This window comes from Salmo salar, chromosome ssa01 (genome assembly GCF_905237065.1).
Source record: "Salmo salar chromosome ssa01, Ssal_v3.1, whole genome shotgun sequence".
NCBI lineage: Eukaryota > Metazoa > Chordata > Actinopteri > Salmoniformes > Salmonidae > Salmo > Salmo salar.
The window spans coordinates 81533190-81547681 of NC_059442.1; the positions used below are offsets into that span (position 1 = coordinate 81533190).

Genomic DNA, 14492 nt, shown 5'->3' on the forward strand with positions numbered 1-14492 from the left:
TGGTGAGTGGAACTGTGTTTTTTATTGCAGCACGCTTGACGTTGTTAGCCATCTCTTTGAAAACAACTTGTGTGTGAAACATTGTTGCATTTAAAGTGGAACTGACAGCATTTTAGCAACATCAAATCTTATTAAAATCTGTTCATATACATCCCCAGGAAGAATATGACAATTTTTTTTTTTACATTTTCTGACAAGCGACCACTTAAATATGGTCACGAATGTTTGAGAATTACGTATACGTAGGCATGTGTGAATATTCTATATCAATATAGAGTGGGAAAGCGGACATGCATTTGGACAATTAATAGACACTGCAGGAAATAAAACCGAATAAAAACATCTGCCTTGTCCAGGAACGGAGTCTACACAGACCGGTGTGCTATAGCCAATCAGAGCTACAGTAGGCCTTTATAAAAGCAAGACATTTGCCACACGGGCCTGCCATCATTCACTTTGAACCTTATTGTGTGTTTACAGGCAGTTGCAACAGTGCAACTTTAGATCATTAGAACGCATTCGCCAAAAGCCACAAAATATACAGTGGGGGAAAAAAGTATTTGATCCCCTGCTGATTTTGTACGTTTGCCCACTTACAAAGAAATGATCCGTCTATAATTTTAATAGTAGGTTTATTTGAACAGTGAGAGACAGAATAACAACAACAAAATAAGTATTTGACCCCTCTGCAAAACATGACCTAGTACTTGGTGGCAAAACCCTTGTTGGCAATCACAGAGGTCAGACATTTCTTGTAGTTGGCCACCAGGTTAGCACACATCTCAGGAGGGATTTTGTCCCACTCCTCTTTGCAGATCTTCTCCAAGTCATTAAGGTTTCGAGGCTGACGTTTGACAACTCGAACCTTCAGCTCCCTCCACAGATTTTCTATGGGATTAAGGTCTGGAGACTGGCTAGGCCACTCCAGGACCTTAATGTGCTTCTTCTTGAGCCACTCCTTTGTTGCCTTGGCCATGTGTTTTGGGTCATTTTCAATGCCCTGGCTGAGGGAAGGAGGTTCTCACCCAAGATTTGACAGTACATGGCCCCGTCAAATGATGCGGTGAAGTTGTCCTGTCCCCTTAGCAGAAAACCCCCCCCCAAAGCATAATGTTTCCACCTCCATGTTTGACGATGGAGATGGTGTTCTTGGGGTCATAGGCAGCATTCCTCCTCCTCCAAACACGGCGAGTTGAGTTGATGCCAAAGAGCTCCATTTTGGTCTCATCTGACCACAACACTTTCACCAGTTGTCCTCTGAATCATTCAGATGTTCATTGGAAACTTCAGACGGGCATGCATATGTATTCTTGAGCAGGGGGACCTTGCGGGCGCTGCAGGATTTCAGTCCTTCACGGTGTAGTGTGTTACCAATTGTTTTCTTGGTGACTATGGTCCCAGCTGCCTTGAGATCATTGGCAAGATCCTACCGTGTAGTTCTGGGCTGATTCCTCACCATTCTCATGATCATTGCAACCCCACGAGGTGAGATCTTGCATAGAGCCCCAGGCCGAGGGATATTGACATTTCTTTTGTGTTTCTTCCATTTGCGAATAATCACAACAAATGTTGTCACCTTCTCACCAAGCTGCTTGGCGATGGTCTTGTAGCCCATTCCAGCCTTGTGTAGGTCTACAATCTTGTCCGTGACATCCTTGGAGAGCTCTTTGGTCTTGGCCATGGTGGAGAGTTTGGAATTTGATTGATTGATTGCTTCTGTGGATATGTGTCTTTTTTACAGGTAACAAGCTGCGGTTAGGAGCACTCCCTTTAAGAGTGTGCTCCTAATCTCAGCTCATTACCTGTATAAAAGACACCTGGGAGCCAGAAATCTTTCTGATTGAGAGGGGGTCAAATACTTATTTCCCTCATTAAAATGCAAATCAATTTATAACATTTTTGACATGCGTTTTCTGGATATTTTTGTTGTTATTCTGTCTCTCACTGTTCAAATAAACCTACCATTAAAATTATAGACTGATCCTTTCTTTATCAGTGGGCAAACGTGCAAAATCAGCAGGGGATCAAATACTTTTCCCCCCCACTGTACCTGAATGGATTTCTGCAAATATGTAAACACCACGGGAGTCCTCTTACATTTGGAAACTTTACAGTCCTACAGTACTGATCAAACAACCATGAAAAGGTATGCTCTCTCTCCCTCAGTTATGCACATCAACAAGATCAACAACTAATGCTAGCCAGAGCAAGGTGAGCTAATATCTAAAGAAGGACCATTAGATAAAGCCTCTTAAATTGTTTCAGCTAGTTGGCCGTCAAATTTGCACTGATAAATGATGGGGAATTGTAGCCTCCTCATCCTTCTGCAGCTTGCCTGCCAATGCATGCTTGTCCCAACCAAGCACCCAAGCTAACTGGCTAAAGTTGGCTAGCTTGCTAGTTAGCTACTTTCAGACACAAATGAGAGAACACCTCATTCTGGCCATTTTACTTGCTGTTGCAGAGCTGGTTAGGCTGTTTACATGTTATCTAGAGCATTCTTGAGTAACTATTACTTTTTTTGCCTGCGCTTACTGACTGTAAATAACCAGCGTGAATTTGTGAACGCAAGAGATACGCTAACTGGATAACAGTCGATCAAGTTCTTGCTATCTAACCAAATGATACCTGCATCTCTAGCTGTGTATAGCCACCGAAAAATGATATGAGGGGGAAAAGTCAGTCACTCACCCACTCCTCCAATGGCATGACATGACATCCCCCTAGCAGCTAGCTAGCTAGCGATCTAGCTACCGTTAGGCTCCGTGTTTTTAGCTTGCTACATAAATAGATACGCTAGCATATTGGCCACGTTATGACTGACTTGTTTGTGATCATTGCCCTTGCTAGTTTGATTGTATTAGCATTCCCAGCATTAGTTACATTTATCGAGTCATTAAAACTGAAACAATGTACCAGGCCAGCTATGATTTACAACCTGATAGCAATATTTTTTGGACTACCAAGAAATGTATTGGTGAATTATATTAATCATGCATTGAACTGCATCCATCTATTCTGCCAACAATGCTTTAGTTTACCTCATGGAACGTTAAATCAAATATAACCTATTTTTAAAACCTCTTATAAAGTTGGTTTTGTAGCATAAACTGGAAATTTGATATTTGTAACTGATATTATGATTGTTTGTTTGTTTCATATCTGCAAAGTAGTTAAAACGCTGTCAGTTCTACTACTTCAGGTCACCAGTTACTTTGTGTGCTAAACTTGACATGCTTTTTGCAGTGGGAATTAATAGTTGTACATTTCGATTGGGAAATGCTTAATGGTCGTGTTTTTGTATTCTTATGATTGGGACCTATTGGCTGATTATGTCCAAGTTTATGGACTGCTTATCCTTTAACATCATGCTGTGTGTGACTGCTGTCTTTCCATCGGCCCTATGCAGTGGTGTAGTGGTGCCTGGAGAAGTGGGTATACTCTAATTTTGCCATAAAGTTCCCAAACGGCCCGCCCAGTGAAGGAAAGGCACCCTGTGTGAAAAATCCTATGCTTTCCTATGTTTTTAAAATTGTAATTCCACTCTCAAAATCACTATTTAAAAAAATAAACCATACATTTTTTGTATCTTTTTCTAAGTCCACAACAATACCACAAATAACATCAATCAGGTTGGGTGGGCCTGGCAGGGTCTGGCTCCCCAGTGGGTGGGCCTCTGTCCACCCAGGCCCATCCATGTCTACCCCTGATGCACGCAACGCATGATGACACTAAACTTTTTCAATACCTGGTTTGCATACTGGTATATATAATTTTCTACCCTACCGGCTACCAATGTCATTCTTCTGTGAGCTGCACACTTGCTGCCTGATGATGATATTCCGTTGAAACTAGGCTTTGTGTGCGGCGCGCATGTGAATATATTTCACGTCCTTTGCAATTGTGCATGATTTCTCTTTTGTACTACATCATTGATAAGTCGTATACCTCCACTACACTACTTTGATATGCATCAGTAAGGATTAAGAAGTGAGTATACGCAAAACCCACTGAAAAAAAGTGGGTATATGGTTTATAGCTGCTTATACCTTCCACTAACGTTACACCATTTTGTGTGTTACAAAAAGAGCATTGTCCTACATGAGTGCTCTGATATTACGGTTGCTTTCTTTTTATAATCAAGAATCTGTCACAACCTGAAGGCCTATAGGTTCGCCACTGCGCAAACGTCTATAATAGATATAAAGGCTAATGCTTCAAGAAACAACCAGTTTTATGCGCTGACTGAATGGAAGCTGATAATTATGAGTTTTTTACTCCGCTGGTCTCGGGAAGAAATTATGAGTCCTTATTATTTGAGATCGAGTCAAGACCGAGTACAAATGTATCCCGACACCGAGACAAGACCGAGACACTCAATATGTGGTCTCGAGACCTGACTACAACACTGGCTCAAAGCCAGGTCGGTAATATTACCTCAGAATGCTGTGATGAGTCATTCAGTTGGTCACAGTTAAAAACTTCCCTCTGTGACTCTAGTTCTAACTGCTGAGGAAAGGTCTCCGTCCTCTGTCTCTCTCCTGTCACATCTCACCCCATCTTGTACACTGGGCCTGACATAAAGGGACCTGGCAATCTGCTAGGCTCTGTGCTTTTTATTGTTTGCCAGCCACATTACAGTCACACCCTACGGCCAGACAGATACAAGCTGACATATTAGAGACAGAAGACTGTCTGTCTGTCTGTCTGTCTGTCTGTCTGTCTGTCTGTCTGTCTGTCTGTCTGTCTGTCTGTCTGTCTGTCTGTCTGTCTGTCTGTCTGTCTGTCTGTCTGTCTGTCTGTCTGTCTGTCTGTCTGTCTGTCTGTCTGTCTGTCTGTCTGTCTGTCTGTCTGTCTGTCTGTCTGTCTGCCGGGCCCACTATGTCCTGAGGTGGACCCTTCTCTTCCAGAAAAAACCAAGGTGAATAACCTACAGATTAGATAAACTAGAATGACAGTCTCATTCACTTTTGCACAAAAAGAGTTGTGAGTAAACCACACCCCAAAATATTCAAACGGGCTGCCACCCCTACATTTGGCTAGCTCCTCGAATGAATGATGGCTAGCTCCTCGAATGATCCCAGTCCCTTGTATTGTGCATCTGTTGTAGAACGAGGCGACGATTTGCAGAAGATATGTGCTCTACCAATGTTTTATTTTATTTTGGATGCAGGTATGTGGTTTTATCTATGTAAAATGTGTTGATGCATAATAAGGAGAGGCTGTAATAATTTTTCTATTCAAAAATAATTTTGATGCGCTATGAGAGAAAGAGGCGATGATTCGCAGAACATATGTGCTCTACAAATGCTTCATTTTCTTTTGGATGCAGATGCAGGATGCAGAGAGGGAATTCTGCTTGATTAAAACTACCTGATCTCCAAAGTCCACGTCTATAGTGTCAATCAACCACACACAACGCAGAGTACTGCACCGGTTACACAAGCACCTAGACTCTTTACCTGAACTCTTAAGACAGTAGACTCTTTACCGCAAGATTAAACTGGATTAGCAGCCTGATCTGATACAGCTCTAATAATCCTAATCTCAACCACTGACAAAGAAGTCACTTTTAATGAGTCCGCGCCCGTCAGATGTCACTGGGAATCAATGTCTCTCTGACCATGGGGGGGAGACGGAGATCTACTGCACTGTTTCTATGGGTAAATTGACAGTGTGGGTATGTGTTTGTGTGTGTCTTCCAGGCGGGAGTTCATAGAGTTGATGAATAAGTATGGCTCTCAAAGCAGTTTTAAAGGAAGCTCAGGGAGAGTCTCCCCTACACAGCTTTCTACTGGTGAGTTTCTGTACCTAGGACCTTTGTGTCCCAAATGGCTCCTATTTGGGAAAAGGGCCCTGGTTAAAGGTAGTGGACTATATAGGGAATAGGGTGCCATTTGGGACTCATCCACTGTACCTAAGACCTGGTTATCCCCCATTCCCCTCCTTATCTCCATGTAACACTATAGTCTCTTAACCATTATCTTCCTACTTTCACACTCCTTCTAATTCTCATTAATTTTCCTTTTCACAATCCTTACTCTCATCCGTATTCACAATTGTTTTCACCTTCTCCAACTGAGTGCTGGCCCAGCTCCTCTCGCAATCCGCCCTCCCTCTACAAACATCCTTTCACGACACTCAAATTCAACACGGCATTATTTAAAATAATAGAGCACTGAATCCTACCTTGAGATATGCATGAGAACTTTGGGCAACAATGTGGCTAACAGTGTGTAGGTGTTTCTCTATGCTAATCAAAAGAGCTGTTTTTACACCTCACAATGTGTGATTCATTAATGGCTCCTGTACCAATGTCTGTCATCGATTGGAAGTAACAAACCCCTTCTGTCTGTGTCTGTCTGTCTGTCTCTATCCTTCTCACTCCTTAACCTCCTTTCTCTCTGCTCCATTCTCTTTCTGGCCCTGCCCCCCTCTCTTGCTCTCTCTCTCTCTCTTCAGGAGGCAAGACAGACACGGCCTCCTCCTCTTCCTCCTCCAGATCTACCAGTCCCACCAGCCAGCTCCTCAGCCCTAAAGAGGGGGTCACAGGACCCCCTTACACCCCTGGACCCCTCTATACCACTGGGCCCCCCTATACATCGAACCCTAACACAACCCCTACACAGCACGTCTTCAACAAGTAAGTGTCAGTCAGAAATAGAACGAGACAGTTGAAGCACCGGGAATATTGCACTTGTTGTCTCTGTCTGTTTATCCTCATAAATTAAAATCCAGACAGAAGGTTTTTTCCAAAGAACCAGATAGATATATGGCCAGGTTATATATCCCTGATGTCCTTGTGTCACTAAGATAGATTGAAAGGTTGTAACAGTTTATCCTTGATATCCTTTTATATAAGATCTAGTTGTGTAACACAAAACAATATATTGAATGTGTGCATGATGCTGAACAGTCACGTTGCTCTCTGACAGAAGAGAAACCCTCACATTTATAGGAGAGAGATAGAGAAAGAGAAATACAAAGGAAGAGATTTTTTCAGGGACAGCCTGAATGAAACCTGTGTGTTTATTTAATCATGCTCACAGTCTGTGCGCTAGTCTGACCTCTCTCCCTGACTGCCCCTTTCTATCTTTCTCTCTTTCCCTGCCCTATTTTATACATCTCCCCCCCCAGCGACAGCGTCATTCAGTTGATATGTGTCTCAAAGGGAACAGGCCTGGGCCTCATCATCAAAGGCGGAGCTAACCAAGCTGAGGGACCAATGGTGTTGATTCAGGAAATAATACCTGGAGGAGACTGCCAGAGGGTGACTTGTCACTATGTTTACCTTCTGATACAGGGGGAATCAGGTGTTATTCATGGGTTTTTACATGGGGTTTTGTGGGAAGACATAAAGTGTGAGACAGGAAAAAGATGTGTTGGTTCAACTGACAATGACCATGTTTTTTATAGTCAAAACTATAGGCTAATGAACTAATGATATTCTCTATCTGCATTCCAGGACGGTAGACTACAGCCAGGAGATCAGCTGGTGTCGATTAATAAGGATTCGTTAATTGGAGTGACCTATGAGGAGGCTAGAAGTATCCTTACACGCACCAAACTCAGGTGGGGCGCACCTGTATGACTTTACCTGAATATGTATTGGCAGGATAAACCTCCTGAGGTCTACCACCTTGTTTTCAAGGGGTTCCTGTATAAAGATACAGTAGAAGAAGAGTAAACACATCCATCTCTACTGTAGTAATTGTGTGAACTGTAACCTAGGATGCGTTCATGGCACACTATTCTTTAAAATACTTTTGACTTGATCCCTATGGGCCCTGGTAAAAAATAGTGCCAATTGGTATGTACAGTGGGGGAAAAAAGTATTTGATCCCCTGCTGATTTTGTACGTTTGCCCACTTACAAAGAAATGATCAGTCTATAATTTTAATAGTAGGTTTATTTGAACAGTGAGAGACAGAATAACAACAACAAAAATCCAGAAAAACACATGTCAAAAATGTTATAAAATTATTTGCATTTTAATAAGGGAAATAAGTATTTGACCCCTCTTCAAAACATGACTTAGTACTTGGTGGCAAAACCCTTGTTTGCAATTAGAGGTCAGACGTTTCTTGTAGTTGGCCACCAGGTTTGCACACATCTCAGCAGGGATTTTGTCCCACTCCTCTTTGCAGATCTTCTCCAAGTCATTAAGGTTTTGAGGCTGACGTTTGGCAACTCGAACCTTCAGCTCCCTCCACAGATTTTCTATGGGATTAAGGTCTGGAGACTGGCTAGGCCACTCCAGGACCTTAATGTGCTTCTTCTTGAGCCACTCCTTCGTTGCCATGGCCGTGTGTTTTGGGTCATTGTCATGCTGGAATACCCATCCACGACCCATTTTCAATGCACTGGCTGAGGGAAGGAGGTTCTCACCCAAGATTTGACGGTACATGGCCCTGTCCATCGTCCCTTTGATGCGGTGAAGTTGTCCTGTCCCCTTAGCAGAAACCCCCCCAAAGCATAATGTTTCCACCTCCATGTTTGATGGTGGAGATGGTGTTCTTGGGGTCATAGGCAGCATTCCTCCTCCAAACACGGCGAGTTGAGTTGATGTCAAAGAGCTCCATTTTGGTCTCATCTGACCACGACACTTTCACCAGTTGTCCTCTGAATCATTCAGATGTTCATTGGCAAACTTTAGACGGGCATGTATATGTATTCTTGAGCAGGGGGACCTTGCGGGTGCTGCAGGATTTCAGTCCTTCACGGCATAGTGTGTTACCAATTGTTTTCTTGGTGACTATGGTCCCAGCTGCCTTGAGATCATTGACAAGATCCTCCCGTGTAGTTCTGGGCTGATTCCTCACTGTTCTCATGATCATTGCAACTCCACGAGGTGAGATCTTGCATGGAGCCCCAGGCCAAGGGAGATTAACAGTTAATTTGTGTTTCTTCCAATTGCGAATAATCACAACAAATGTTGTCACCTTCTCACCAAGCTGCTTGGCGATGGTCTTGTAGCCCATTCCAGCCTTGTGTAGGTCTACAATCTTGTCCCTGACATCCTTGGAGAGCTCTTTGGTCTTGGCCATGGTGGAGAGTTTGGAATCTGATTGTTGATTGCTTCTGTGGACAGGTGTCTTTTTTACAGGTAACAAGCTGCGGTTAGGAGCACTCCCTTTAAGAGTGTGCTCCTAATCTCAGCTCGTTACCTGTATAAAAGACACCTGGGAGCCAGAAATCTTTCTGATTGAGAGGGGGTCAAATACTTATTTCCCTCATTAAAATGCAAATAAATTTATAACATTTTTGACATGCTTTTTTCTGGATTTTTGTTGTTGTTATTCTGTCTCTCACCTTTCAAATAAACCTACTATTAAAATTATAGACTGATCCTTTCTTTGTCAGTGGGCAAACGTACAACATCAGCAGGGGATCAAATACTTTTTCCCCCCACTGTATCCCTATTTACTACATTAAAAGTATTCCATTCCATTCTCATTTCTCTGTCCTTCTTCAGACCAGACCCTACGGTGGAGATAGCGTTTATGAGACACAGGTCTTCCTCCAGCTCTGCTTCCTCCAGCAGTGGCCCCCAGAGCCCTATCACCCCCCAGGGCCCAGTCAGCGGAGCCCCCGCAGTGCCCCCCATCAGGAGAGAGACCCTGGCCGTGCTGGGGGCCCTGCCTCCCCCTGCATCACTGCTCCAGCACAGGAGAACCACACTCCCTGCAGCCCTCCCTGAGGTTCCCCTGGTGGTGCCCAAGATCACCTCCACCCCCAACCCCGCCAGCGAGACCCTGCCATCTGTCAACCTTAGCCAGGTTAGAGGCTGAGGCTCAAACACACGTCCAACCCACACACACCAGTCTTCTGTGAATATGGTTATTCCTCCTATATGGTATTAATGGTTGGTGTGGTTTGTGTGGTTGTGTCCTGCAGGTTCGAATGACAACAGAACAGACGTGTGTCTCCTCCCCCCGTCAGACTCCCAGCACCACAGATGCCAAGCCTGGTGAGAAACCTGTCTACTTCTCTCTCTCTCTGTGTCTCTGTCTCTGTTTTTCTCTGTTTTTCTCTCCAATTATTTATCTCTCTCGCTCTCTCTCAGCTCTCTCTCTCTCTCAGCCTTTCTTTCTCTCAACCTCTCTCTCTCTCTCTCTCTCTCTCTCTCTCTCTCTCTCTCTCTCTCTCTCTTAGCCTTTCTCTCTCTCAGCCTCTCTCTCCTTTCTTCTTCTCTCTGTCTCACCTTCACATTTGCCTCTGGGCTAATATAACTATTCTGACATTTCTTAAAGCACCAAGACCAGAAAGTTGTTGATGTACATTTGGGAACATGGTGTCCCATGACTTTAAGACATGTCCCAGTCCCGCCCTCACATACAGTACACCTATACTTTGAATGCATCCCAAATGGCACTCTATTCCCTATGTAGTGCACTACTTTTGACCAGGGCCCATAGGGCTCTGGTAAAAAATACTGTACTATATAGGGTGCCCTTGGGACTCACACCTCCAGGTGTGAACTATACTGGGAAGCTGGTCACAGCAGGTGGTAAAGAAGAGATAATAGTCAAATGAGGGTGTGCCTTTTAGCCCTTATCTCTCTCCAGCGGACAGAGACATGTCATAAACTCAGTCAGTGAGTCAGGCAAACAAGTAATGATGTGACCTATACTTGAAACCTACATTTGAAACCAACATGATATCTTGTCAAGCACACACGCACTCCTTGCTCCACGTGTGTAATTTCAAGGGTTCACAACTGTTCTGTGCGTTGGTGTGTATCTGTTCTGTGTTATTGTTCTAGGCAGTTTTACTTCACTGAGCTGGGTTGTACAGTTCTAAAGAAATGTACTCTGCTCTACTCTGTTCAAAGCAATTCTGTAAGGTTATGTGGGGTACCAAAGTTCCCCCTAGTGAGAAAATGAAGTATATTCTACTCTATACTGCCCTATGTTGTCTTCTAGAGTTGGCCATATGAGCCCTGGTCAAAAGTAATGCACTATATAGGGAATAGGGAACCCAAACTCAGATAAATATATCAGACTGTTGCGTTGGTACATAGAGAAGATACACAGCAAATTCTCCAGTGTAAAAAATATTCAATTTCACACTGAGTGTTACTATTTGAATAAGGCTTTACACTTAGCAGTGTGTTAATGTAACACTTCTGGTGCCTATATGGGTCCACAGACTCAACATTTTCAGTGTTGATTTAACTCTGTTTGTTTTTTAACACTGGAGATTTGGCTGTGTAGACTGGTAGGACAGATGTAGCGTGGTGTGGCGTGCAGCCAGGAAGCAGGAGATGGGGTGAGGTGGGAGACGCTTCATCTGAATGTGTCAAAACAAGACGTGTCTATTAGGTGGAAAAAAGGCTAATCTGGCCTTGGATGTCTAGTCTACACAGTCTAGGGGACATTTCGTCCCACACTTGGACCTGGCGGTGTCAAAAACAAGACACTGTCATCTTCCGGATGGAATCCCTTCTCAGGATAATGTTCTTCGAGCGGCTTTGGTATGATGATGAGTAGTGTTGTCTGGATGTTCTGTGTTGCTCAACATGTTAATGATCAGTTGATACAGAGATGTGAATGATTGGCACATAGGCTTCCTTCAACTGTTGCCCAGCATGTTAATGTTCAGTTGGTGCAGCCATATAATCAGATATGACTTCTGTGCACACATTTTAAACGTGTACTGCATTTGTCAACGTAACCTAAAACTGTTTTGCATACATTGTCTACCTTCTTTACCTATACTAATTACCTGAACTACCTCGATTCACCACTTCCAAACTTTCAATTTGTTATAATAATAATAACATATGCCATTTAGCAGATGCTTTTATCTAAAGTGACTTACAGTCATGCTTGCATACATTTTACGTTCAGGTGGTCCCGGGAATCAAACCCATTATCATGGCGTTGGAAACGCCATGCTCTATCAACAGAGCTACAGAGGACTATATCTGTATCTGTCTGTCAGAGGACTGTACAAAGGACTGCATCTGTCTATCATCTTGCTATGTCGTGAGCTTGGTAGATTTTTAACAAATATAATGTGGGGGTTTGAAAAGCTGTGAAGCAGAGCCGTCCATCAGAATAGTAATTTCCTCCCTCCCTCCCTCGTTCTTCCGGTCTTTTCTCCTCTGTGCCTTTCTCTCTAATTATGCCTTGCTCCAGACTCTGTGATACTGTCTGTTTACACCTGTAGCTCACTTGGGGTGCGTTCAGTTCACTTAAACGTTTGCTACATTTCTGAGCGTTTTTAACTGAATGACACATTTTCCCCAAACTTTCTTGTACTTGAAAAGACTTTGAGATACGTTTGCTCCTTTTGGTGGGTGTGCTGGGGTGTGGCTTGAAGCAACGAGTGATGCATTTAAAGAGCAGGTGTGCATTTTGAACCCATAATCCAACCTCTCCCTGTTTTTCAACTGTTCGTTCAATTCACGACCATTTCCGTTCAGTTGAACGTTCTATTACACTTTTATGTACTGAACGCAGCCCTGTTTTTTTTTCTCTCTCTCTCTCTCTCCATTTTATAAGCTTTTCTATTTTCACATGTAAATGCAATAAACGTAAGTCATAAACATCAAAGAAGAGATACATTAACACCTCACCTGTGTCCCGATACTCAGAATCCTACCAAGCCTGTCAGCCAAACAGCATCCAGCACACACCACACAGGAAGTGCTCCCTCAGCTCCATCAGTCGCCTCAAACTGGAGAGGCTGGAGCAGGTCAGTGTGTGTGTGTGTGTGTGTGTGTGTGTGTGTGTGTGTGTGTGTGTGTGTGTGTGTGTGTGTGTGTGTGTGTGTGTGTGTGTGTGTGTGTGTGTGTGTGTGTGTTTGTTAGCGTGTATTGGTGAACTGTACGGTCAGGTCCATAATGATTGGCACCCTTGATAAAGAGCAAAAAAGACTATCAATAAAAATGATGAGCTATATTGTATGCACATAAAAAAATATGTTATGCTAATACAATAGTTCGGAGAAAGAGCTTTTGTTTAACAAGTAATAACTATGACTCACAGGAGGCTGGTGGCACCTTAATTGGGGTAGACGGGCTTGTGGTAATGGCTGGAATGTAATGAGTGTAATGTAATGGTATCAAACACATGTCGGAGGAAACACCGTACACCTGGCGACCTGGTCAGCGTGCACTGCACCCGGCCCGGCATAGGAGTCGCTAGTGCGCGATCAGACAAAGATATCCCTGCCAGCCAAACCCTCCCTAACCCGGACGACGCTGGGCCAATTGTGCGCCGCCCCATGGGCCTTCTGGTCGCGGCCGGCTGCGACAGAGCCTGGGCTCGAACCCAGAATCTCTGGTGGCACAGCCTTAGACCACTGCGCCACCTGGGAGGCCTAGTTTCTATGTGTTTGATGCCATTCCATTCGCTCTGTTCCTGCCATTATTATGAGCTGTCCTCCCCTCAGTAGCCTCCACTGGTATGACTGTATGTGCCTGTACCTGAGGATTTGTGAGGATGTGTGTAGGAATGTTTGTGATTGTCTTGGTGTGTCTGTAGATGTCTGTGTACAGTATGGATGTGGTTTGATGCTAGGGCCATTGCAGTGTAATGATTGTGTTGACTTTGACCCCTCCCTGCAGAGGCACTGCTCAATAAGCTATTACTGCTGCTGGCCAGTCATTTGCTCTGGCCTAATCAAACGGATGCCTACACTCTTAGAAAAAAATGTGCTATCTAGAACCTAAAAGGATTCTTTGGCTCTGCCCATAGAATAACTCTTTTTTTTGGTTCCAGGTAAAACCCTTTCCACTGAGGGTTCTACCTGGAAACCTTTTTTCTAAATGTGTACAGTCGTGTGTGTGTGTGTGTGTGTGTGTGTGCGTGTGCGTGTGCGTGTGCGTGTGCGTGCGTGTGTGCGTGCGTGCGTGCGTGCGTGCGTGCGTTGTGGTGCATGTTGACCAAGCTGCTCCAATCCCTCTCCCACAACATCATTGCAAAATCGATAGGCAGTATTCACATTCAGCATGCTCAGTCACACTAGGTGTGCATGTGTTTACTACTCTGTGTGTAGTCATGTGTGTATAAATGTGTGAGGGTAGGGTGTGTGTCTTTGATACGGTATGTGTAAACTCTCTCTGTGTGTGTGTGTGTGTGTGTGTGTGTTGGCAGGCTCTGGATGCATTAGGATTGAATCCTACAGAGGCACAGAGACAGACGTTGAGGGCCAGACTACGAACAGACCCTGCTGGGACAGTGGCCTACGCAGGTAAGACTAAACTTCACCATAACCTTACCTGATCCTAACTCTAACCCTAAGCCTGCTGGGACAGAGGCCTGTGCAGGTACGACTACACTTCACCATAACCTTACCTCACCGTAGCTCTAACCCTGCTCTGACCGTGGCCTACACAGGCAAGACTACACTTCACCATAACCTTATGTGACCCTAACTATTCTACGCAGGCAAGATAACCCCTTTCCTTACCCTTAACCCTAACCATACACAGGTAACACAGATCATCTCCAGCTATGTCTAATCCTGAACTACACTGTAAA

General features: G+C 44.1%; 1 protein-coding gene across 2 annotated transcripts in view; it reads left to right on the forward strand.

Moving 5' to 3' along the window:
• Positions 1–14492, forward strand: part of LOC106612143 (syntaxin-binding protein 4) — a 66166-nt gene that overhangs the window by 22597 nt on the left and 29077 nt on the right. For both annotated transcript variants that reach the window (XR_006770911.1, XM_014213068.2), the window contains exons 7-14: positions 5706–5797; positions 6463–6643; positions 7138–7270; positions 7466–7572; positions 9476–9779; positions 9898–9970; positions 12602–12702; positions 14106–14202. Coding sequence is in view for 1 of the 2 variants with exons in the window: in XM_014213068.2 (XP_014068543.1) it covers positions 5706–5797; positions 6463–6643; positions 7138–7270; positions 7466–7572; positions 9476–9779; positions 9898–9970; positions 12602–12702; positions 14106–14202 (1088 nt within the window). In the remaining variant the exon portion in view is untranslated. The remainder of the gene's footprint in view (positions 1–5705; positions 5798–6462; positions 6644–7137; positions 7271–7465; positions 7573–9475; positions 9780–9897; positions 9971–12601; positions 12703–14105; positions 14203–14492) is intronic.